The 27,605-nt window shown below is 42.4% G+C and overlaps 1 protein-coding gene across 2 annotated transcripts in view; it reads left to right on the top strand.

The window, feature by feature from the left end:
- The window catches only part of LOC109924430 (protein kinase C-binding protein NELL1-like), a 219,048-nt gene that overhangs the window by 39,455 nt on the left and 151,988 nt on the right, over positions 1-27,605 (top strand). For both annotated transcript variants that reach the window (XM_048607080.1, XM_048607078.1), the window contains exon 4: positions 3,423-3,593. In XM_048607080.1, coding sequence (XP_048463037.1) covers positions 3,423-3,593 — 171 coding nt within the window. The remainder of the gene's footprint in view (positions 1-3,422; positions 3,594-27,605) is intronic.

Raw genomic sequence — 27,605 nt, 5'->3', positions numbered from 1 at the left:
CTCTTGAAGAGCTTTAAGGTGGATCAGTCCCCAGGGCCCGATGGTATCTACCCCAGGTTATCGAGAGAGGCGAGAGAGGAGATTTCTGGGGCTTTGAACAAGATCTTTGTATCCTCGCCAGCCACTGGAGAGGTCCCCGAGGACTGGTGAGTAGCTAATGTTGTTCCTCTGTTCAAGAAAGGAAATTGGGATAATCCAGGAAACTACAAACCAGTGAGTCTCTCATTGGTGGTTGGAAAGCTATTGGAGAGAATTGTTAGGGAAAGGATTTATGCATATTTAGAAAAACATGGCCTATTTAGGGACAGTCAGCATGGCTTTGTGCAGGGCAGGTCATGTCTTACTAATTTGGTTGAATTTTTTGAGGAGGTGATGAAGGTGATTGAGGGTAGAGCAGTGAATAGAGATAGTAAGGACTGCAGATATTGAAAACTAGAGTCAATAAATGTGGAACTGGAAAAGCACAGCAGGTCAGACAGCATCTGAGGAGCAGGGAAGTTCGGGCTGAAACCATCCGTCAGAGCAGCGGATATTGTCTACATGGATTTTAGTAAGGCTTTCGACAAGGTCCCTCATGGTAGTCTCATCCAGAAGATTGAGATGTATGGGATCCACGGTGACTTGGCCGCATGGATTCAGAATTGGCTTGCTCGTAGAAGACAGAGGGTAATGGTCGAAGGGTGTTTTTCTGGCTGGAGATCCGTGACCAGTGGTGTTCCACAGGGATCTGTACTGGGACCTCTCTGTTTGTGATATATATAAATGACTTAGATGGAAGTGTAGATAAGGTGGGTTAGTAAGTTTGCAGACAATATAAAAGTTGATAGAGTAGTGGGTAGTGTAGAAGGTTGTCAAAGATATAGCAAGTTACAGATGCAGATATGAGCGGAGAAATGGCAGATGGAGTTTAATCTGGGTAAATGTGAGGTGCTGCACTTTGGGAGATCAAATGTTAATGGCAGGACTCTGAAAAGCATTGACGTACAGAGGGATTTTGTGGTTCAAGTCCATAGCTCCCTGAAAGTGGCAATGCAGGTAGATAAGTTGGTAAAGAAGGTGTATGGCATGCTTGCCTTTATTGGTTGGGGAATTGAGTATATGAGTCACAAAGTTATGTTGCAGCTTTAAAAGACTTTGGTTTGGCCACACTTAGAGTATTGCAGTAAATTCTGGTTGTCACATTACAGGAAGGATGTGGAGGTTTTGGAGAGGGTTCAGAAGAGGTTTACCAGGATTCTGCCTGGATTAGAGGGTATGAGTGATAAGGAGAGGCTAGAAAAACTCGGGTTGTTTTCTCTGAAACGTTGCAGGCTGAGGGGAGACTTGATAGAAGTCTACAAAATTATGAAAAGTGTCGATAGGGTTGACGGTCAGAATTTTTTTTTCCAAAGTTGAAATGTCTAATCCAAAGGTGTGCAGGTTAGGTGGATTGGCCATGCTAAATTGCCCATAGTGTCCAGAGATGTGCCGACTGGGTGGATTAGCCATGGGAAATGTAGGGTTACAGGGACCTGCTGAGTTTCTTCAGTATTTTCTGTGTTTATTTCAGATTTACAGCATCCACAATATTTTGCTTTCATTATTTTGTAAAAAGTGCACATTGGTACAGTAAATCTGACTCCTTGAGTGAACTGTAAGACACTACACCGCACTGTTATATTGTGGTACTCTTCCACAATCACTTGGAACACTTTGACACTCCTTTCATTGAAGTACTTTTCACATCACTGTTTTTATTTAAGTGTGGCTTCCCCGGGGGCAAATTAATGACTATCGCTTAGCCTGAATTTAGTGACGATAATTTACATTAAGTGACTATTGTAAAAGATACAATTTCTTTTTTTAAAATGCACTGCATGGATTGTTTTATGATTGAAGACTATTGCAAGTATTGGAATTGTTAGTGTAGATTTCTAATATGTGTGATTGAATACTTATCCACTACTTCAGGCCTTGAATCTGTCTTTGTATAGAATTCGAATTCCAGTGCAGACAAAATAGGCCAAATGGCTGCCTTCTGTACCGTAACACCCCTGGGATTGTGAAAGTTTAGTTTCTGCTTTCTAAAGCAGGGTATGATAGTATTGCTAACCCATTCTCTGTTGTAAATGAAGCTATTCTTTAAGACATTGAAAAATGCCATGTCCTTGAAGGGGAAAACCATTAGTTTGTATTAAATATTCAAGAGAATGTTAAGGGGAAAAAGAATATGTGATAGATTTTATTCAGCAAGCAGCACAAGATTGTTTATGTTTCAGTGGCCAGCTCAGAAAGACAACTACAGTCCAACCTGACTGTTAGTGTTTTATATTGGAGTTTTCTGCTCCTGTATAGCTGGGATTTTACAGTAATGCTGAAACATGTCAAGATACTGCTGTTTTAACATTCATTAAGAAGCAGGAACGTTCATGGTATCACAATGTTATCTGTAACACACCCAAGACAGAACAGATGAAACAAAATTTCCTTACTAAGTGGGACCTAAAACAGTCCTCACTTTAGCTTAAAAGTAGACTCTCTGTTATAGTTCATGCTCTTTTAAACAGACTTTAATTTTAGTCTGTGGCTGGGATATGTTAAACTTGCTTCCGATATTATTAGGAACCCTTTCACTTGGAAGATCCAAACAGTTTCCCTTTCATGAAGATAAAGGATTTCTGGGATGGATGGTAGGCACAATTTCTGTTTTGTTAGAGATATGTTTGGGAGAATATGTTTTACGTGCTGTTTTATAAAGAAATTCTTGTCACTCAATTGTACACCATATGCTTGGTCTAGTCCATAGGACCTAAAGATTTTCTCTTGAAGTTGTTTCATTTGAGGGCAGCACGTTGGCTTAATGGTTAGCACTGATGCCTTACCGCTTCAGGGACCTAGATTCAATTCTGGCCTCCGTTGACTGTCTGTGTGGAATTTGCACATTGTCCCTGTGTCTGTGTGGGTTTCCTCCCACAGTCCAAAGATTTGCAGGTCAGGTGGATTAGCCATGCTAAATTGCCCATAGTATCCAGGGATGTGCAGGCTGGGTGGAATAGCTATGGGAAATGCAGTGTTACAGGAATAGGGTTGGAGGGTGGGCCTGGGAGGGAATGCACTTTGAAGGGTTGGTGTGGAATCGATGGGCCTAATGGTCTGCTTCCACACTGTAGAGATTCGATGAACAAATGGAAGATCATTTGGCTCCAGCCTGAAATTTCTTAAAGCAAATAGACCTAGTCCTGTCAATACATTCCCTGGGTGAAACTAAGAACTGAATATGAAATTTGCAAAGTCAAACTGCTCTCAAATTGGTCAACAGAATAAATAGCCTAAAATATCAATATTTTAACAAGTACAGTGATACTGTTATCTGCTTATCTTGATATAGTATGCATTAAATTTTAATTACCACTGAATCTTATGGTCTGCTGTATTGAATGCAGGTATTTTGAACTGGAGAGCAGCGGTCAAAGGGATGAGATACGATATCACTACCGTTTCAGTGGTAAACCCCGGACTGAGGTGTTCCCATATCGACTTGCTGATGGATTGTGGCATCAGATAGCGCTCTCGGTCAGCGCTTCCCATCTCTTGTTACACGTGGACTGCAACAAGTAAGATTTGGAATACTACATCTATGGTTGGAAGTGTGTGGTTTGCATGATGCGTGGAATTCCTGATATTGGAGAAATTTTCCCAATCAACCTGCTCAGATGTTATAGCATACCCCTGGAACAGGTGGGTCTTGATCCTGGGCCTCCTATCCAGAGGTAACAACACTATCATTCACAGTGAGAGCCCTATTCTTGATATTGGATGAAGATTATTTTAATTTATTCATAGGATGTGGACATTGTGGGCTGGGCCAGCATTTAATGTACTGAAGAAGGTGGTGGTGAGCTGTTTTCTTGAACAGGAAGTGAACATCCTTTGACCCAGTTGAATAATGTTACTTGATGTTATGTTTTAGTTTTTAGGGGAGGTAGTAGTTTGGTAATAATGTCACTGGATTAATAATCCGGAGATCCTAACTGTTGTGTTCTGGGAATGTGGGTTGAACCCCACCATGGTAGGTGGTGAAATTTGAATTCAACAAAAAAATTAATTTAAAAGCGAGCCTAATCCTAACCATATAACATTGTTAGCTGTCATTAAAACCCATCTGGTTAAGTGATGTCTTCCGGGAAGAAAATCTGTCCTTTTTACCTCATTTGGCCTACACATGACTCCAGACCTACAGTAAGGTCATTGACTGTTAATTGTGCTCTGAAATGGCCCATAGAGTCAATCAGTTTAACAACAAATAGGATAGAGAACATCCATCTTGGAATAACCTTAGGCCCCTTGAGCCTGTTCTGCTATTTAATGAAATCCTGGTTGCTCTGTAGCCTAACTCTATATACCTGCCTTTTTCCTGTGTCCCTTTAATACCTTTGCTGGACAAAAAATAATCTATTTCAAATTTAAAATTAACCACTGAGCCAGCATCCACTCATTTGTGGAAGAGAGTTCCAAACATCTACCACATTTTATGTATAGAAATGGCTCCTGACATCTCTCCTGAACAGTCTAGCCCTAATTCTTAGACTAAGGCCCCTAATTCTAGAAACCCCAACCAGCGGAAATAGTTTATCTTTATCAATCCTATCATTTCCTATTCATATCTTGAAGACTTTGATGAGTCACTCTTTAACCTTCTAAATTCCAGAGAAAGCAGAACTAATTTGTATAACCTCTCCTCATAACTTAACCCCTGAAGTTCAAGTATCATTCTTGTAAACGTATTTTGCACTTCCTTTAAGGACAATATTCCCTTCCTGAGGTACATCCAATACAGGGCTTTTACAAAATCATAAATTCTTGATATTGGAGATATTTTCCCAAACAACCTGTGTGCAATAATGCCACAGAGGCCAGTGTCCTGTCACCAAGCCATCCTTTATTTACACGTGGAGAGCCTTTGACACAGGTCTAACTCCCTCAGAGTCAAGATGTCTGCAAATCCTGTTTATATCTGTCACAGGGCCCCCTGATTGCACCAGATCCCAATCAGGGAACTCATATCCTGAGGTCCATCTGGCTGACCTCATTACAGTTGCTACACTGTTCAGAGATTTTATAATGTACCTCTTTTTATTTATAGATAGATCTTCCTATTTTGAAAAAAAAAATTCACAAATGATGTGGAAAACTAGTTTATTGAGGTCAATAATGCGATGAGAATGCCAGATATATTGGATATAGAAATATCCATGAGATTGAATGGTAGCCTGCGTTTGTCATTTTGCATATGATTTAGGCAAGATAAATGTTCACTAGAAACAGCTGCTTGAGCAGAAGTTATTTCCGTGCTGTTGCTTGGAGTGCTCGTTGAAGTTTCTAATTAACGCAGTGATTTAATAGAGCAATCAGTATGAACACTTGTTTAAAGACTGACTTAAAGCAGGAATCCACATCCAAACCAATTTGAACAGTGTTCAAGTGCAAACACCAGTCTTAAGACCAAATTGATTGACTGATATGTTAAAGGAGTCAGTATTAAAGTTAGTTCAAAATTAAAATTAAATTAAATTAAAGAACTCAATTTAAAACTTGGCTGGACAATACTTGAATGCACCAAACATGATTTAAAAACTAATATAATTAGTGGTTCGCTGAAGGAATCTCTATTAAGCCCATTTTGAACAATGACTTTTAAAGATTGCAAATTTGACCTATTACCTGGGCTAAACCTAACAAGAACTTTGGGTGATTTCTTAACTTAATCTGTGAATCTAATATTTAGACTACTGCTCTCTCAATTTGTTTTTGCAGTTCTGTGTTTACTCTGTTATAACAAAGCTTTGTCAGAGGCGGTGGCATGTTGGTAATGTTACTGCACTGGTGACCCAGTAATGCCGAGGTTGATGTATATAGATTTGTGCTTAAATCCCATAATAGAACATGGTGAAATTTTCTTGTGGTGCAGAAATAGTGTCCCCACCTATGGGCCAGTTTAAGATCTACCTTCTTCAGAGGTGTATCTTAACATCTCTGAACAGGTCAATTTAAAAACATCTCTTGTATTTGCATGTGTGACAACCAGTGAAGTTTCTTTGTTTTATGAACATGCAAATACAATTATATTTGAACATAATTCCTGTAGAAAACACTCAGCCCAATCGATACAAGTTATCTCTATAAGTGCTAGGATGGATCTTCTGATTAATTAGATGTCTTTCAAAGTTTGTTTTTCTCCCTACACATAAGACTAAATAGATTATCTGCCCCAAGGAATTTGGAGAGTTGATGAATATTCTTGGTAATCAAATGGAAAGCTCAGTGAGTTAACTAGTGAAATCAGAAGTCTTCACTGTTCAATCAAATCCTGACCCAGCATGCATTTCCTTTCAAGTCTGATAATGTGGTACACCCATTCAGCTAAAATGTTTTCTTTGTCAATAGTAATCTCTTTGCTGTAACCATATAACTGATGCTTGAGTTTTAACATTAATTCAAAGAACTTCAATGCTGCACTGATATGTCATATTAGACGATAAACTAAGATCCTTGAGTCTACATGTGGAGACGAAAGTTTCATCAGCTCAGCAAATGGAAGCCAGTATAATTCTTAATAGCAATGTGACTGTGGTTCCAAAGTTAGCATAAAGTGTTTTGACTTTTTTGATAGGATATTAGTGAATACTTGAAGTGTCATAACAGGGGAGGCAATGGCCTAGTGATATTAGACCCAGATAATGTTCTGGGGACCTGGATTCGAATCCCACCATGGCAGATAGTGGAATTTGAATTCAATAAATATCTGGAATTAAGAGTAGAATGATGACCATGAATCTATTGTCAATTATCGAAAAAATGCTTCTGGTTCACAAATGTCCTTTAGGGAAGGAAACTGCCATCCTAACCTGGTCTGGCCTACATGTGACTCCAATGTGGTTGACTCTTAACTGCCCTCTGGGTAATTAGGGATCGGCAGTTAATGCCGGCCTAGCCAGCGACATCCTCATCCCGTGAATAAATAAAACAAAAATTCAAGGTTTATGGGCCTCGTGCAGGAAAGTGGGAATAATATAAATTATAATGTAAAAACCAAAAGAACTGCGAACGCTGTAAACAAAAACAGAAATTGCTGGAAAAGCTTGGCAGGTCTGGCAGCATCCGTGGAGACAAATCAGAATTAATGTTTCGGGGTTGAGTGATCCTTCTTCAGAACCCTGTCCTGAGCAGCAGTTTCTGTTTTTTGGGTGTGTAGGTAGCAGTGTATTTTTGACAGTACAGACTCAATGGGTTGAAAGGCCCCTAATCTAATGTAAGGCTCTATGATTGATTATACAATCTGTTGACATGAGGGGGTGTAACCTAACTCAATAAATAACATTTTTACATTGTTCTCATCTGGGCACAGTACAACAAGGCCATATTTCATTAGTTACCTCTGGTCCTGAGATGCTACCATGGGACGTGATGGACCAGTATATCCAGACTAATAATCCAGGAACCCAGGTAATGTCCTAGATTCAAATCCTACCATGGCAGATGCTGAAATTGTCTAATCAACTTGTGAAAGAGTCTATAGGACTCTTCGGTCCAACTCATCCATGCCGACCAAGCTTCCCAAACTAAACTAATCCCACTTGCCTGCATTTGGCCCATGTCTCTCAAAACGTTTGCTATTCATGTACTTGCCCAAATGTCTTCTAAATGTTGTAACTGTACCTGTATCTACCACATCTTCTGGCAGTTCATTTCCCACATATGAACCACCTCTGTGTGAAAATGTTTCCCCTCCGGTCCCTTTTAAATCTTTCTCCTCTCCCCTTACAAATGTGCCCCCTAGTTTTGAACACCACCCTGGGAAAAAAAACTCACCTTATCCATGCCCCTCATGATTTCATAAACTTCTATAAGGTCACCCCTCAATCTCCTACGCTCCAGAGAAAACATCCCAGCCTATCACAGTCCCGGCAATATCCTGGAAAATCATTTTTGAACCCTCTCCAGTTTGATAATATCTTTCCTATATGAGTGCAACCAGAACTGGACACCGTACTCCAGAAGAGGCCTCATCAACGTCCTCTACAACCTCAACATAACGTCCCAACTCCTATACTCAGTGGTGTGAGCAATGAAGTGAAGTGTGCTAAACACCACCTTAACCACCTTGTCTACCCGTGACGCAACTTTCAAAGAACATTGTACCTGAACCTCTAGGTCTCTCTGTCCAACAAAACTATAAGTCCTGCACTTGTTTGTTTTACCAAAGTGCAATACCTCACATTTATCCAAATTAAACTCCATCTGCCACTTTCAGAGATGTTATTACACACCTCTGGAGCAGGTGGGACTTGAACCCAGGTGTCCCAGCTCAGAGATAAGGGCATTAAGCACTGGACCATAAGAAACCTTCAAATGAGGTAATTTGGATTCACTAAAAATTACCTGGAGTTATGAGTAGCATAAATGACCATGAAACCACTGTCAATTGTTGGAAAAACCCAGCTGGTACACTAAGGGAGGAAAATCTGCTGCTCTTACCTGGTCTGGCCAACATGTAACTGCAGACCTACAGTAATGTGGTTGACTCTTAGTTGTCCTTGGAGAAATTAGGGATGGGCAATAAATGTTGGCTCAGCAAGCAATGCCCACATCCCATGAATGAATTAAAAAAAAACCCTCCCTCATTGATCTGTGTGTAAGCAACATCAAGTTGATCATATAACATATGAGCTTGAGTCACATCTTGGGGCCAGACCTAAGTAAAGGTTACACTTGCCCACTCCTGTAGAACCTCAGTTAGATTTTCATGGCAAGGTTTGCTGAAGCCTGGCGAAAAAAAGACTTTAATGAGTACTTTGCAATGGTATTCATCTAAGTGAAGGACATGGATGATTGTAAGACTAAGGAGAGGCATGTAATATTCAAGGCCATGTCAGTATAAAGAAGGAGGAGGTGTTAGGTGTCGAGAAAAATCTTAAGATTGATAATTCACCAAGGCGTGATGGGATCTATTCCAGCATACTGAAGGAGGCAAGGGAGGAGATTGCTGGAGCCTTGATAAAGATCCTGGTATCCTCTTTAGCCACAGGTAAGGTCCCAGAAGACTGGAGAATAGCCAATGTTGTTCCTTTCCTTTAGAAGGACAACAGGAGTGATCTAGGAAATTATAGACTGGTGAGCCTTACATCAGTGGTAGGGAAATTATTGGAGAAAATTCCTGGAGACAGGATTTACTCACATTTGGAAAAGAATGGACTTATCAGGTATAGTCAGCATGGCTTTGTGCAGGGGAGGTCTTAACTCATAAACCTGATCTTTTTGAAGAAGTGACAAAGATGATGAGCGTAATGCAATGGGTATTGTCTACATGGACTGTACTAAAGCATTTCACAAGGACTCTCATGGTAGGCTGATCCAGAAGATTAAGCCAAATGAGGTCTATGGTGAGTTGGTAAATTGGATACAAAATTGGCTTGGCCATAGAAGACAGAGTGTAGTTGTGGAGGTGTGGTTTTCTGAACGGAGGTCTGTGACAGATGGTGTTTTGCATTGATCAGTGCTGGGACCTCTGTTGTTTGTGAAATATAAATGATTTGAATGATTTGATGCTTAAGTTTGCAGGCAACATGAAAATTGGTGGAGTTGTGCATAATGATGAAGTTTGTCAAAAGATACAGCAGGGTATAGATCAGTTGAAAGGTTGGGCGGAGTAAAGGCAGTTGGAGTTTAATTCAATCAAGTATGAGGTGATGCATTTTGGGAGGTCAAATGCAAGAGGAAAGTATACAGTAAATGGCAGGACCTTTACGAGCATTGATATACAGAGGGATCTTGGGCTGCAAGTCCATAGGCCTCTGAAAGTGGCAATACAAGTGGATACGACATGCTTGCCTTCATCGGTCACGGCACTGAGAATAAAAGTTGGCAAGTGAAGTTGCAGCTGTATAAGACTTCAGTAAGGCCTCATTTGATGTATTGGAGGTTACCATGCTGTAGGAAGGATGTGGAGGCTTTGGAGCGTGTGCAAAAAAGATTTAAGGGGATGTTGCTTGATTTGGAGTGTATTAGGTATAAGGAGAGGTTGGACAAATTTGGATAGTTTTTGCTAGAGACTGAGGGCAACCTGATAGAATTTTATAAAATTATGAGAGGCATGGATATGGTGGATAGTCAGATTCTTTTTCCCAGGACAGTAATATTAAATATTAGCAGCATAAGTTTAAGGTGAGAGGGGGAAAGTTTAAAGGAGAGGTACGAGGCAAGCTTTTTACACAGAAGGTGGTAGATGCCTGGAATGCACAGTCGGAGGAGGCATTATAAACAGATACAATAGCAACGTTTAAAAGGCATTTAGACAGACACATGAGCAGGGAGGGAATAGAGGAATATGGAGTGTACAAGCTGATAGGATTAGTTTTGGAATAGTATCATGGTTGGCACAGATATGGTGAGCCAAAGGGCCTGTTCCTGTGCTGTACTGTGTAATTGCTGTTCAAGATGTTAACATATGAAATGTTAGCCTCAAGCTGTAGCTTCCATACCAAGCAGTTGATGGATATTTCCTAATCAACTGTTCATAGATGTTATTACATACTCCTGGAGCAGGTGGGACATGAACCTGGGCTTCCTGCCTCAGAGATATGGACATTACCACTGCATCATAAGAGCCCATCACTCCCTTGGTATTGCTATCAGATTTTTGCTCTAGGTTCAGAAGCTATTTCAAGATTAAATTGGACCTTCCTCATAAAGAATAGTTGATGCCTTTGAAAGATGCGTAGGTCACTCTATGCAAAATAATTGGTTCAAAGAGCAATGGGAAGTTGGCATTGCTCAGTTGGACCAAGAAATTAGTTGTTTTGGAATCGAAGCTCCAATTATTGACCCCATTGTCACTAATTAAGTTGATGTGGTTTGTGAAACTGTACTTGTGGTGATCTGAGTAGCATAGGAGATACATTTGCACCTTTACCTAGGTATGGTCTTACAATGTGATACCTTTAGGGGAAGAGCAGTGTACTGATAAAATGACTAGATTAGTAATCCAGAACCCAAGGTTCAAGTGGGATTTGGGTTCAAATCCCCTGTGGCAGGATGTAAAAACCAGGAATTAATTAGGAACCAACTCAATAGAAAGACATGTAACAACTCTTAATTGTTGTAAAAACCCAATAATTCACTCATGGCCTTGAGGGATGGAAGAAGTCTGACATCCTTAACTGCTTTGGCATAACCTACAAAAAAGGTTCAAATCTACTACAATGTGACTGTTAACTTCTCTCTGGAATCTATGCCACTAAGTTTCTGGGTATTTAGGAAGGGGCAATAAATGCTAACCTAGCCCATGATGCCCACATCCCATGAATTAAGATGAAGCAGAAGCTGAAAGTTTGGCCTTGTAAAAACAAATTATTTGGGGACAGGCAAGTAGCAGTGGTACCATTTTTTAATGCTGGGGTTAACCAGAAGCATTTGGCCTATAGGGATTTGAAAATTAAGATTCAATTCAAATCATTGTCAGGTGGTGAGGATACAGCATGATTTAGCTTAACTTGAAATGGAGATCTTTGCAGGTTCAAAATCTGGTAGAGTGGCAGATTGTCCCGTCCAAAGGGATGGCTGTCAATGTGGTTCACGGTGGAAATTTCAGTTCTTTGTAATATTTAGGCATCAACACCATTAAATTTACCTTCGAATTTGGAATGGAGATTTCTGCAGGTTCTGAATTTTTTTTGAAAAGTAAGTTTCAGTAAATAATCCAGGAGTTTATGACAGAACAAAATCTAACTATTGTGAAACCAAGAAATATTTTTAGTATGTGTATCATGCAAGGATGGAAATCTGTTCTAATTTATGATGTTATAATTTAATGCTGGTAGTACCTCATATGATAGGAAGTAGTCATTCGATATCAACACAGCTGAAAGGATAACAACATGTTTTAAAATTTGTTTTTTTTAACTAGATAATATATAATTTCAGAGAAGAGCAACTGAAGGTTGTAATCTGGTAAATGGTTTTTTTAAGCCCCTTAATCTTCCTTCTGTTTGAAAGAAATAAATCTGTTGATATTTTTACAATCTGATAACCATTGAAATGTTTGAAGTTATTAACTCTTTGAATGCTGTTCAGTTGTTTTTCTATTCTGGCCTCCAGCTGAGTTCTGATTGCTCTGCAGGGTTATACTTCAGTTTTCTGTAGGACCCTTTACACATACAAAGTGGAACTCCAAAGCTTCGGTGTTGGCTAGATTGGTCACTCACCCTGCTTCTCAGTCAGAAAGTTATGGCTACAAGCCCCACTTAAAACACCTCAGGCCCATAATCTAAACTAGCACTGTACCGGAGTGATGAGGGATTTCTGCACTGTGGGAAGTGCTATCCGTGAGATGAGATGTTAATGTCAGGCTCCTTCTGTCATCTTCAGTAAACATAAAGGATCTCATGGCGTTATTTTTGTATAAAAAGAGAGTTGTGGTCTCTTTACCTACATTAATCCTTTCACTGAGCTAATTATCTGGCCACTGCCATTTTACAGTTTGTTTTGTGCAAACTGTCAACTATATATCCCTGTATTACAGCATTGGCTATAATTAATGGTGATTTTATTTGCTTTGAGGCAATGTCTGTATTCCTGAAAGGTGCTTCACAAATACCAGTTCTTTCTAACAGTCTGAGGGTTACCATTGATGAATGACTGAACTGCACCAGCCATATAAACACTGTGCCTACAAAAGCAGGTTAGACTCTCGGAATTCTGAAGCGAGTAACTCCCCTCCTGTCCTGCCAATGCTTGCCCACCTTCTTCAATTCACAATTGGCATGAAATATTCTGTACTGGCCTGAATCAGTGCAGGTCAAACCACACTCAAGAACCTTGGCACCATTTAGACTTCTTGATTGGAAGCATGTCTGCCAACTCTTTTTATTCTCTTGTCGGATGTGGGCATCGTGGCTGGCCAGCATTTTCTTGCCTAACACTAATTGCCCTTGTGAAGGTGGTGGTGAGCTGCCTGCTTTGGATAAAAATCTTCAAATTGTTAGAATTATGAAAACTTAGGCCATCAGAATTGTGAGAGAACAATGCCAGCAGTCTCCAGAAAGGAATTGTAAAATTGTCTGCCCCAGGGGACAAAAAAACTGAGATAATATTAGTTAAGATTTTAAAGAGCTGTCATTACAGAGACTTAATCCCAGAGGAATATCATTCATGGATAGTGTTGGGAAACATTGTTGAAACATTGTTTTGGCACTGGTGTTAAGGCTTCAAAAAAAGTTTTTTATATGCCCTTATACAGCTTCGCTTTTGTTTCCTTTTAGTATAAACATGAAACTTGTGTTCTGTTGTCAAAGGACATTTGCAACCTCATATGAGTGTGTTTCAGTAACTAACGACCACTTTAACAACTGCGAAAATTAAACGTGATCCATTAAGCCAGATCTGATTCTGAAATCTGACCTGTCTAGGGATCATAATACATTATGGGCACTAAACCATAAACATCATATCTGAGGATAACAATGGCAATTGTTGAAATTGAGACACCCCTGTTGAGCTATCAACCTGGTCCTAGTATTTTAAAATTTATTCCTAAGCTTTAAATATTTCTCTCAATCTAGTGCCCGCTCTTCATTGCTGTGGAGAAGGTGGTGGAAGGCTTCCTATTGGACAGTTACAGCCCTTGTACCCCTCAGTGTTGTTCGGGAGTTCTGAGTTTCTGACTCTGGCAGTGAAACAACAGCAGTGTAGTTCCAAGTAAGGATGGTGTGTGCCTTCGAGTGGAAGCTGCAGTTGGTGGTGTTTCCAAGCATTTGCTGCCCATGTCCTTCTAGAGTTAATGGTCGTGGGTTTGGAAAGTGCACCAGCTGTAGCCTTGGTGAGTTGTTGAGTGCATCTTGTAGGTGGTATCACTGCTGCTACTGTGCATTGGTGGTAGATAGGGGGTAACTGGTCAAGGTGGTAGATAGGATGCTAATTAAACGGGCTTCTTGAGTGTTACTGGAACTGCACTTAGCCATTCCATTTCACTCAAATAAAAGCAAAATGGTGGAGATCTGAAACAAACACAAAAAGTCCTGGAGAAGCTCAGCAGGTCTGTCAGCATCTGTGGAGAGAGAAACAGAATGAAAATTTTGAGTGTGGTATGGGGCTTCTTCAGCACAGTTCTGAGCATCAGTGTTAGAAGGGGTGATTTTTTTTTTGTGCATGCGGTGCCAATCAAGCAGGTTGCTCATCATCTATCCTGTGGAGTGAAGCAAATTGACTGCTACCTGTGAAGCTGGGGACCTCAGGAGAAGGCTGACATGAATCATTCACTCAACAGTTCTCACTGAAGACTGTGGCGAATGCCTCAGCATTATCTTTTGCATTGATGTGCTGGACTCCATTATCATTGACAGTGGGAGTAATGGAGGAACCTGTTCCTCCCATTAGTTATTCATTTGCCAACCACCATTCATTACTGGATGTGGTTGGACTGCACAGTTTAGATTTGATCCATTGGCTGAGGGGTTGCTTTGTTGCATCACTTGCTGCTCCTGCTGTTTAGCATGTCTGAATCCTCAGACTACAAGACCATAAAAACTAGGAACACTCATAGGCTGTTCAGCCCCTTGAACCTGCTCTGCCCTTCGTCGTGTGGTGCAGCGACACTTGATCTTCGCTTAATGGTTAGGTGTACCTGGTGCTGTGATGGCATGCTTTCCTGCATTGCTCATTGAACCATGATGATCCCTGACGTGATAGCAATGGTAGGAAATGCCAGATCATAACGTAGCAGATTGTGGTTGAAACACATTCTGTTGCGTCTGATGTCTCACGGTGCGTTATGGATGCCCAGGTATGAGCTGCTAGATCTATCCTATAACCAGCATGGCTTAGCGTCACACAACACATTGGGTGGTGTCATCAGTGTGAAGATTGGACTTCATTTCTACATGATGGTCCCTCCAACTAGTACTGCCATGAACAGAAGTATCTGTGACAGGAAGACTGAGGACCCGGTCATGTATGCTTTTCCCTCTTGTTGGCTTTCTTACTGCCTGCACAAGCCTGGTCTAGCAAATGTACCCTTTAGTACGCAGCCAGCTCAGTCAGTAGTGAGGTCACTGTTGGTGAGGGACATTGAGGTGCCTCATTCTGTGGCCTTGCTAGGAGAAACCAGCCAAATTGTTCTACATCTTAACTCCTCAACTGTCTGAGTGTACACTGTAGGAAACACTTACGCAAAAACCATAAGCACTGTTCATGCTGTAAGCCTTCTTAAGCCTCTGTGGTTTCATCCCACTCTCGTTCAACACTCAGTTACTCCTTGTGGTATGGTGCTGTTCCATCATTAGTTGCCGTTTAGTTGCTGTGCTTCCACTGGTTGGGAGTCCCTTGTGCTGTCCGAGGGTAGTGTTATGATATTACTGCTGGCCCAGTATCTCCATGGTCATGTGTTCAAATCCCATTGGGAGTCAGCCTGGGCTCATTGGAGGCACTCCTGTATCTAGGTAGGAATAGTGAGGTTTCAAGTTTCACTGCAGGGAGTAGAAGCTGTACCCTACACTGGCACCTTTTTAGTGTGGTACTGAAAGAGTGCTCCATTGTCAGAAACACTGTCTTGCAGGTCGAGATGTCTGCACTGCCTGCCATGTTGAGTTGATGTCAAATATTATATTCCATGAGATTATTGGAAAAGGAGAAGACATTTTTAGCTTCAGAACCTTTTCTGGCATAATCCCTGATCTTCAACCTAATTCCATTTATCTGCCTCCACCCCATATCTCTTAAAGTCATTTCATAATAAAAAAGCTTTCATCCTCTGTTTGAAAATGAACACTCGATTACCCTTAACAACTTCTCCTTCAACTCCTCCCACTTCGTACAGACTAAGGTGGTGGCCATGGGCCCAAGGTATGCCTGCCTCTTCGTAGGATACATGGAACAATCCCTCTTCCGCAGCTACACTGGCCCTATCCCCCATCTCTTCCTCCGCTATATCGGTGACTGTATCGGTGCTGCTTCGTTCTCCCACGAGGAGCATGAACAGTTCATTAACTTTACTAACATCTTCCACCCCAACCTCAAATTCACCTGGACCATCTCTATTACCTCTCTCTCCTTCCTGGACCTCCCTGTCTCCATCTCTGGTGACTGCCTCGAAACTGATACCTATTTCAAGCCCACCGACTCCCACAGCTACCTAGAATACACCTCCTCCCACCCACCTTCCTGCAAAAATGTGATTCCCCCCTTTCCTTCGCCTCTGCCGCATCTGCTCCCAAGATGAAGCGTTCTACTCCCGTACATTCCAGATGTCCTCTTGTTTCAAGGACTGCAACTTCCCCCCTTTGGTGGTCGAAAATGCTCTCGACCGCATCTCTTGCGTTTCCTGCACCTCTGCCCTCACATCCCCTCCCTGCAACAAAAACAAAGACAGAATCCCCCTTGTCTTCACATATCACCCCATTAACCTACGTATCCAGTGTATCACTCTCCACCACTTCCGCCACCTGCAATCCGACCCCACAATCAAAGAGATATTTCCCTCTCCACCCCTATCTGCCATTTATAGGGACCACGCTCTCCGCGACTCCCCCATCCGCTCCACACTCCCCACTAGCACCCACCACCCCCAACACCTTTCCCTGCAACCGCAGGAAGTGCTACACCTGCCCCTACACCACCCCCCTCACCTCCATCACAGGCCCCAAAAAAACCTTCCACATCAGACAGAGGTTCAACTGCACATCTGTCAATGTGGTCTACCTCATCCGCTGCTCCTGATGTGGCCTCCTCTACATTGGTGAGACCAAGCAGAGGCTCGGACAGCATTTTGTAGAGCACCTGCGTTCTGTTCGCGACAAACAATAACACCTTCCATCACGAACCATTTCAACTCCCCCTCCCACTCCCTGGGAGACATGTCCATCCTGGACCTCCTCCAGTGCCACAATGACACCACCCGGAAACTGGAGGAGCAGCACCTCATATTCCGCCTTGGGAGCCTACAGCCCAATGGTCTCAATGTGGACTTTATCAGTTTCAAAATCTCCCCACCCGCTGGCTTCATCCCATGACCGACCAACCCTCCCTGTCATCCCCACCTCCTTGACCTGACACAACCTGTCCATTTTCTCTGCCACCTATCCGCTCCTCCCACCTCACTGACCAATCCCCACCACTTCCTACCTGCACTCACCTATCACCATTCCACCTACCTTCCCCAGCCCCACCCCTCCTCTCTCTATTTATTTCGGAGCTCCCTTCCCTCTCCCCCATTTCTAAAGAATGGTCTCAACCCGAAACGTCAGCTTTCCTGCTCCTCTGATGCTACCTGGCCTGCTGTGCTCCTCTAGCTCCACTCTCTGTTATCTCTAATTGATCAATTGTCATTTACAGAAGAGAATTCCAAACATCTGCCACCCTTTCTCATGTACCTCATTTCACTCTGAAAATCTAACTCTTAATTTTTACACTGCTCCTTCTGATTTGAGATTTCCCAAACAGCAAGATTTAGTTATGAAGAAGAGCCACTGGACCCGAAACATTAAATCTGCTTTCTGCCCACAGATGCTGCCAGACCTTTTGAGGTATCCCAGCAATATCTGTTTATGTTTCTGATTTTCAGCATCCATAGTTCTTTGGTTTGTTTAGCAGGAATTAATTATCTTCCTCATAATACTTTGAGCTTTGTGCAAATTTTTCTTTGACCTGAATTACAGGGTGTGTAATCCAGGTTTTGTGTAACCTCGCTTTGTAATTTAACTCTTGGAGTTCTGCTGTTATTTTAATAAACCTATAGTATGCCCCTTCCAAGACTGGTGTATCATTTCTATCATCTGGTGCCCTGAACTGCCCACTGACTCCAAGTGTAGTGTAACTAGGGCTATGAAAACTGAATATGACTTTTACTTCCTTCTGTTTCCTGGTCCATTAGCAACAAAAGCCAGAACTCAAGAGTGTTTTTGATTATTTTCTGTACCTGTACGTAACATAATAATGGTCTATATATTTGATTTTCTCTTTATGCTCCCACTATAGCTCACAATTAATTATTTACAAAGCACTCTATTCTCTGCATTTTAGGCCTAAAGTGCCTAATTTGCCTGCAATGAAACTCATTTGTCTACAATTTTTGCTCTGTCACTCAATCTATCATTTTTTTTTTCATTTTATGCTTCCATTTACATGACTTACAATGTCTTTTATCATTGTGTCACAACAGATTTGATGCATATCTTTTAGTTTGTACATGAAGAATAGGAGAAATTTCTTCTGTTTTCTAGCCAAGAACTATCCCTCAATCAAAATAATGATAAATAGACTCCTTGGACATTAATTTTTTTTATTTTTCAAACTTTTGCAGGGCTGTAGTGTGGCTCTGCTACATTGCATCAGTGACACACAGTTCCACACTGCCTGTAAAGTACTTTGAACTATCCTGAGGCCACAAATCTGTTGCCATTTAAAACTTTTCAGTGTCAATGGGGCCATAGCACAAGATGATATTTCAGTGTCCTGTGCCCTATGAGTTCCTCCCCACCCTGCTGGGTGAATTTCTGATTGTAGCTGTTGAGCTAACCAATGGCCAGATAATTCCTAATAAAGCTGTGGCGACTCCTTCACACATCCATTCATCTGTTTAAGTGACAGTTTAAGGGATTTCAAACCGAGATCTGGCAGCAGTAGTGGCAACTTTGGAGCACCCCAGGAGTTGTAAGCTCTCTCTTTTCTACAATATCTGGTTGTGCCCTGTGGGAGTCCGGTATATCGGGGGGTTAGAGCGGGCAAGGGATAATTTCTACTCTTGTAACTAAAACCATCTCTTGCCCTAAAACACACTCAGAACATTTGCATTCCTTCAACTCCGATCTGTTGTTCTTCTTTTTCCCTTCAAACCATCTTGATTTGCTTTGATTTATTGTAATCACATGTACCTAAGTACAGTAAAAAGCTTTGTTTTGTAAGCAGTACAGGCAGGTCATAGCAAACAAGGGCATAAAGATCATAGGGTGCTTAGACAGAGCGAGGCATACATGACTGCCATTCTTCCAATTATCAAGGCCCTATAGGGTGAACCTTAGTTTATAACATCAGGAGAATTAGATTTGTGTCAGACATTAGTATGGTAAATAGGTGATTCCTGACATAGCGCTCTCACTGCTGTTATCTGCACAGTTAGGACTAATAGTGGGTAGCCAACTGTGTAGTGGTTTAGGTCTATACTTGCTAGAGTTTAGAAGAAGGTGAGATGATCTAATTGAGGTTGATAATATACAAAAAGGAGATTGACCAAGTAGACTTGGAGCAGATGTTTCTCCTTGTGGGGCAATCTCAAATAAGAGGTCATTTTAGGCTAAGGGATATCAGATTTGAAATAAATGAGGAAAAATTACCTCTCTCAAAGCATTGTTAATCTCTGGAATTCACTCCCCCAGACTGCAGTGAGCATTGGGTCACTGATTAAATTTAAGAAGGAGATAGATTTTTTTAAATGGGTAATGGAGAGTAGCAGGAAAGTGGAGTTGAGAGCAAGATGAGATGGGCAATGATCATATTAAATGGTGGAGCAGGCTCAAGGGGCTGAATGGCCTATTCCTGCTTCTAGTTCTTATGTTTTTTTAGTTATTGAATGAATCCTCAGGAAGTATTTTAATGAGGCTGGTTGCTTCTGATTTTACCTGCATTAAAGCCTTAAAGTAGGCCATGAGGCTTCCTGGTAGCTAAAGTAAAAGAAGGATAACTTTGTGTTTCAGAGAAATGTCTTCAAAGCACTGCTTGTGGAACAAGAGGGACGGAAATATTCACCCCCAGCCTAGACTCCTTTCCCAGCTGCCCCCTTTTTTTCCCTCCCCTGTCATGCTCTACCTGTAATAGCCCCCTTTTCTCCCCACACACAAAGACCCTCCGGACATGTGATCTAACTACCCCATGAGCCAGTACTGGACAATCCCTTTTAATTCTGAAAAAGAACTGTTAGGCTCTAAACAAAATCTCTATCTCTTTCTGTGTAGATGCTGCCAGATCTGCTGAGTTTCTCCAGCACTTCCTGTTTTTATTTCAGATTTTTTTTTCAGTTTTTGAGTAAAGGGGATCCCTCTCCAATGCTATGGTTGCAAATAAATTGATCCTGTGGCTTTTTTGCCCCTGGACATAAAGTCTATAACTCAGGCTGAATCCAGAGCAAGGAACCTGTTGGGGTCAAGGCCTATATTCTTGAATATGCCCTCTTTGAGGAAGCTTCAGTTTTTCCTTCTTGATATCTCCTTCCTTGACCTGCCATTGACTTTTGGCTGATCTTGCTTCTGTGTCAGCTCTTGGTTCATTTTCCTGTGTTTGGATGCCACATTAAAACAATGGTTTACTGTTATTATCAAATACTAGAATTGGAGAAATCAAAGCTGCAATGTAACTTTGAAACCATGTGCATCCATTTGGAATTATGTTGTTGACTGTTTGGATGTTATATTCTTTTTGCTGCAACTTTTCCACGCTAATATGATTTTGTTTATCAAAGAAAAATGTTTAACACTATATCCCAGTTTCTGAGAGCAATGGGGAGTGTGGGCAATTGACAGTCCTTCCAGGTATACGATGGGCTGAATTGCCACGTCTTGTCCTGTATGATGCAATGATAATTGGACAGGTGGGTTGTGTGAGGAAGATCTTTCAAATTTTTCACCAGGAGAGTGAACAAAAGAACTTTTCCTTGCTGTAATGCTGCATAGTGCAATGAGGTGAACAATGTGGGCACTTTGTTGCAGAGAGCTACAAAGTGCAGGTATAATTTGAGTGGTCTGACCTTTTGTGGAGTTACACATTGAATCAAAAAGGTATCTAGTGCCTTGAATTATTTATCATTAGCAACATGAGGGCCCCAAATCTGGAGCTACTGATGCGATCTTTTTCTGGCAGCTAAAGTGAGAGAAGTTCAGCTTCAAGCATGAGAAAAATATCTTCAAAGCACTGCTTGTGGGCCAAGAGGACCAAGAATGTTTACCCGCAGCCCAGACTCCTGTCCCTGCTGCCCCTTTTTGCCTCTCCACTACCATGCTTTACCATACTCCCTTCAAGGTTTATTTCAGGGACAAAGAAGATTAAGCCCTTATGGAAAGAAAAATGTATAACTTGCTATTGAGTTCATTTCGTGACAAGTGTCTCTGCTTTTTTTTATTCTTTGTGTCAATGAAAGCTGTGCACAGTTAGCTATGCCTTGTGGATTAGAATGGCATATGTTCATGCCAAGAACTGTGAATAAGTCTAGCTGAGGACTGCAGTCCCACACAGAATTTGTATAATCCATCTAGCCTTAATATTAAGGCAGCAAAGGTAATTTCACAAGTGATGGGCTTCAGCAGTATCTTACAAAGCTCGTTGAGAGTAACTGAAATCTCTGCAATAAGTAGTGCTGTGTTGTGTAGGAGCTGTGTTACTAGGCTAGTGATCTAATGCCCTAGATTAATAAGCCAGGCTTTGGGAGGCCAGGTCCCACCTTGAGAATTTGTGTTTGGTTTTTTGGTATCGGTAAAGTGATCATGAGTCTGTAGGATTGATGTAAAGGATTCAGCTGATTCACCTGTATGCTTTGATCATTTCTTTATTTGGGCAGATGTAGTGGGACTCCAGTTTCACCCTGCTGTGGTTGACCCTAATTGCCTCTGAAGAGGCAAACACACCACTCTGTTGCATCATTCTATATGAACTGTAGTTTATTTGGCAGCATACCCTTGCCCATTGAGTCATGAGATTGTGGATTCATGACTTGTTCTGGAGACTTGAGCACAAAGCTCGAGGCTGCCATGGTACCACAGTAATGATTTATAGGAACACAGAAACAGAACATTCAGCCCTTCATGCGGGTCCGGCTGTTCAATGAGATCATGGCTCATCTGTGGCCTAACTCTATGTATTTGCCTTTGGCCCATATCCCTTAATACCTTTTTGATTGTCAAGGGGATTAAGGGTTATGGGGAGAAAGCAGGAGAATGGGGTTGAGGAACTTAACAGCCATGATTGAATGACAGAGTAGTCTCGATGGGCCGAATGGCCTAATTTCTGCTCCTATGTCTTATGGTCTTTTCTGAACAAAAATGTATCTATCTTGGATTTAAAATCAACAACTGATTCTGCATCCACTGCTGTCTGTGGAAGAGAGTTACAAACCTCCACCACCCTTTGTGTGTAGAAGTGCTTCCTAATATCTCTCCCGAAGAGCCTTGTCCTAATTGTCAGACTATGCTCCCTAATTCTACAATCTTTAACCAGTGGAACATAGTTTATCATCATCCGCTCTGTCTTTGCCTGTTAATATCTTGAAGATTCAAATTGAATTGAATCATTTATTGTCACGTATTCAATATAAAATACTGTGAAAAGTGCGTACCATTGACATGCATAGGCACCATTCACATTAACTTAAAATAAAAGAAGAAATAAAGAAAGTTAAATTAAAGAGAGTCCAACCCTTCCTTCCTTCTTTGGTACACTCCCGCTCCGGGCAACACTGATCCACACCATGCCACAGCCAGAATCCCACTCCAGGCTAAACCAGTCCACGCCAGTGTCCTGTTCTGGGCTTCTCAGCCCTTAACCTTCTAAATTTTGTAGCTATTATGAGGGGACATAGTTTTAAGGTGAGTGGAGGTAGACATAGGGGAGACGTCAGAGGTAGGTTCTTTACTCAGAGAGTGGTCGGGGCGTGGAATGCATTGCCGGAGAGGGTAGTGGAGTCGGCTTCATTAGGGGCATTGAAGCGGCTATTAGATAGGCATACGGTTGATAGTATAAGGTAGGGGTGGAGGTTAGATAGATCTTAGGATTAGGGTAAAAGTTTGGCACAACATCGTGGGCCGAAGGGCCTGTACTGTGCTGTACTGTTCTATGTTCTAGTTCTAAATTCTAAAAAAAAAACAGGCTTAATTTGTACAATCTCTTTTCATAACCTAACTCCTGAAGTCCTGGTATCATCCTTGTAAACCTATGCTGTACTCACTCCCAAAGCCAACATATCCTTCCTAAGTTGTGGTGCCCAGGTCTGCTCACCGTACTCTAAGTGGCGTCTAACCAGGGTTTTGTATAACTGCAGCATAACTTCTGCATCCTTGTACTCCAGTCCTCGATATATAAAGGTCAGCACTCCGTTAGCTTCCTGGATTATTTACAGCAATTGTTTGTGACATTTTATAGTTCAATGCACCTGAACCCTGAAGTCTCTTTAGATATACACTGTATTTACATCATGCCATTTCAAAAGTACCCTGATCTATTTTCTTGCGGTCTAAAATGGGAAACCTGGCACTTGTTCACATTGAACACCACCTGCCATAGTTTTGCCCATTTATTTAGTCTATCCATATCCCTTTGTAATTTAATGCTATCATTTACACTCTGTCTACAATGCCACCTTAACTTTGTGTCATCAGCAAATTTGAATATATGATTTTCTATGCCATTATCCAAGTTATTCATAAATAATGTGAATAATTGAGGACCCAGCACAGATCCTTGAGGGACACCATTGGTCACATTCTGCCAATTTGAGTATCTACGTTGTGTCACCTACCAGCCAATCAATTTCCCAGGCATGTCAGTAATTTGTCTTCAATCCTGCCGTCTTCCACCTTAGCTTACAGTCTCTTATGTGGGACTTTATCAAATACATTGTGGAATCCATATAAACAACATCCACAGACATTCCCTGTCCACTACCTCAGATACCTCTTCAAAAAATTGAGTGAGGTTTGTTAGGCATTACCTACCTGTCATGAAGCCATGCTGGCTTTTGCTGATTAACTGGAAATTTATAAGGTGTTCATTTACCCCATCTTTGATGAGAGACTCCCACAGTTTCCCCACCACAGACGCTAGGCTAACTTACCTGTAATTCCCTGGTTTTCCTCTTTCACCTTTCTTAAAAAGCAGAGTGACATAGACTCTTGGAGTCATACAGCACAGAAACAGACCCTTTGGTCCAACCAGTCCATGCTCAACATAATCCCAACTAAACTAGTCCGACCTGCCTGCTCCTGGCCCATATCCCTCCAAACCTTTCCTATTCATGTACTTATCTAAGTGTCTTTTTAAACATTGTAACTGCCTATATCCATCACTTCCTCTGGAGATTCATTCCACATATGAACCACCCTGTGTGTTTAAAAAAAAAACTTGCTCCTCATGTCTTTTTTAAATGTCTCTCCTCTCACCTTAAAAATATGCCCCTTGTCTTGAAATCCCTCATCCTCGGGTAAAGACACTTACCATTAACCCTATTTATACCCCTCATTATTTTATAAACTTCCGTAAGATTACCTCTCAACCTCCTATGCTCCAGGGAAAAAAGTCCCAGCCTATCCAGCCTTTCTATAAACTCAAACCTTCCATACCCAGCAACATCCTGGTAAATCTCTTCTGAACCCTCTCCAGCTTACTAATATCGTTCCTATAACATGCAATTTTCCAAACCAGAGGGACTCCTGTATCTAGGAAACCGTGAAAGATTATAGTTTGGACATCCCACAGTATGCTCCCCTACTTCCAATAACAATCTTGGATGGAAACCATTTCTGCCATTTGGCCCAGTGTGCATGTCCTAGCCAAAGAAGTGCTAATTCTACAGTCGAATAGCCTACCCCGTGTCCAAATTCACAATTCACTTTCCAGCTGTTTGGCCTGGCAGACTTCAGCCCAAGCTTCTTTTGAAATGCAATGAAGGTTTCCTTTATTCTTTCTTGGGATGTGGGTGTTGCTGGCGAGGCCAGCATTTATTGACCAAAAGGACTTAAGAGTCAACCACATTTGCTGTGTTTTGAAGTCGCATGTAGGCCAGACCAGGTAAGGATGGCAGATCTGTTTCCCTAAAGGCCATCAGTGAACAAGGTGGCTCAAATAAGAAGGTGATATTGTGGATGGTGGAAATCTGAAACAAAAACGTTGGAGAAACTCTGCAGGTCTGGCTGCACCTGTGCAAAGACAGCAGAGTTAACTTTTCGGGTCCAGTGACCATTCATCAAAAGAGTGTGTTCTGAAGAACATCTAACCTCACTGAACTCATGACATTAACTCTGCTTTCCCTCCACAGATGCTGCCAGACCTGCTGAGTTTCTCCAGCAATCTCTGTTCTTGTTTCAGGTTTCCAGCATCTGCAGTGTGTTGTTTTATTTTACTGATCCTTTATCACATTGCTGCCTGTGGGAGTGTTCCATCCACAAACTGACTGCATGCTTTCCAGGAACAAAAAAAAAGTTGCTGGAAAAGCTCAGCAGGTCTGGCAGCATTTGTGAAGGAAAAGTCAGAGTTAACACTTCGGTTCCGGTGACCCTTCCTCAGAACTGATGGTGGCTGGGGAAATGTCAGTTTATTTGCAGACAATAGTGAGTTGGGTGGGGTAGGGAGTAAATGATAGGATAGAGCCCCAAGAGAGAGGAAGACAGTTGGACAGACAAAGGAGTTGCTAACGATCAGGCTGGGAGGGTGAATAGTTGTTAATGGGGACTGTTAGTGACGAACAACAGGGGGTGTGTAATGATAGGCTATGTGCCTCTTTGTAGGTTACGTCGTCCTCACCCTCAACAACTTCTCTTTCAATTCCTCCCACTTCCTACAGACAAAGGGGGTAGCCATGGGTACCCGCATGGGCCCAAGCTATGCCTGCCTCTTTGTAGGTTACGTGGAACAATCCCTCTTCCGTACCTACACTGGCCCTAAACCCCACCTCTTCCTCTGTTACATTGATGACTGTATTGGCGCCGCCTCATGCTCCCACGAGGAGCTCAAACAGTTCATCCACTTCACCAACACCTTCCACCCCAACCTTAAGTTCACCTGGACCATCTCCAATACCTCTCTCTCCTTCCTGGACCTCTCTGTCTCCATCTCCGACAACCACCTGGAAACCGATATCCATTTCAAACCCACCGACTCCCACAGCTACCTAGAATACACCTCCTCCCACCCACCTTCCTGCAAAAATGCCATCCCCTATTCCCAATTCCTTCACCTCCGCCGCATCTGCTCCCAGGATGAGGCATTCCACTCCCGTACATCTCAGATGTCCTCGTTTTTCAAGGACTGCAAACTCCCCCCTTCAGTGGTCGAGAACGCCCTCGACTGTGTCTCCTGCATTTCCTGCAACTCCTCCCTCACACCCCCTCCCAGCAATAACAACCAAAACAGAATCCCCCTCATCCTCACGTACCACCCCACCAACCTCCGGATCCAACGCATCATCCTCCGACACTTCTGCCATCTGCAATCCGACCCCACCACCAAAGACATTTTTCCCTCCCCACCCTTATCTGCTTTCCGGAGGGACCAGTCTCTCCGTGACTCCCTCGTCCGCTCCATACTCCCCCTCCAGCCCCACCTCACCCGGCACATTTCACTGCAACCGCAGGATGTGCTACACCTGCCCCCTCACCCCCATCCCAGGCCCCAAGAAGACTTTCCACATCAAGCAGATGTTCACCTGCACATCTGCCAATGTGGTATACTGCATCCGCTGTTCCCGTTGTGGCCTCCTCTACATCGGGGAAACCAAGCGGAGGCTCGGGGACCGCTTTGCAGAACACCTACGCTCGGTTCGCAATAAACAACTGCACCTCCCAGTCGTGAACCATTTCAACTCCCCCTCCCATTCCGCAGACGACATGTCCATCCTGGGCCTCCTGCAGTGCCACAACGATGCCACCTGAAGGTTGCAGGAACAGCAACTCATATTCCGCTTGGGAACCCTGCAGCCCAATGGTATCAATGTGGACTTCACAAGCTTCAAAATCTCCCCTCCCCCTACCGCATCCCAAAACCAGTCCAGCTTGTCCCCACCTCCCTAACCTGTCCTTCTTCCCACCTATCCCCTCCTCCCACCTCAAGCCCTACCCCCATCTCCTACCTACTAACCTCATCCTGCCCCGTTGACCTGTCCGTCCTCCCTGGACTGACCTATCTCCTCCCAATCTCCCCACCTACACTCACCTTTACTGGCTCCATCCCCGCCTCTTTGACCGGTCTGTCTCCTCTCCACCTATCTTCTCCTCTATCCATCTTCTATTCGCCTCCCCCTCTCTCCCTATTTATTTCAGAACCCCCTTCCCCTCCCCCATTTCTGATGAAGGGTCTTGGCCCGAAACGTCAGCCTTCCTGCTCCTCTGATGCTGCTTGGCCTGCTGTGTTCATCCAGCTCTACACCTTGTTATCCCTGGTAACAAGTCTTTCCAGTATTGCAGCCATAACTGCAGCTTAAAGGCATTTTGGGGCATCCAGAAGTTGTGGAAAGGAGCTATACAAATACATATCTTTTTCTAACATTTCACAAAGGACGCACGCCACCACAAATCATGGAATCTCAGGTCAGAAACATTAGCTTTGTCAGCAATGCCTAAATACTGCAAATCAATGAAACAAAACACACTTTTGAAAGCTTTTTATCAGAATGACGCAAGATATAATTTTTCCTCCTCATTCATTTTTAATTCTCTTTTCAAATCTAAAAGTGAAATTTGTAGCCGTGGAAAACTGTAATGGATTATCTTTTCGAGGTTATTCCGAATGCAATGTTATTGACCTGAAATTATACTCGCCTTTCTCTCATCATAACTGCTGCCAGGCCTGATCAGCATTCATGAAATGTGCTGGCTGGGCCAACATTT

This window comes from Rhincodon typus, chromosome 17, assembly GCF_021869965.1.
Source record: "Rhincodon typus isolate 14 chromosome 17, sRhiTyp1.1, whole genome shotgun sequence".
In the NCBI taxonomy this organism is placed as follows: Eukaryota; Metazoa; Chordata; class Chondrichthyes; order Orectolobiformes; family Rhincodontidae; genus Rhincodon; species Rhincodon typus.
This window is presented reverse-complemented; position numbering and strand designations above follow the sequence as displayed.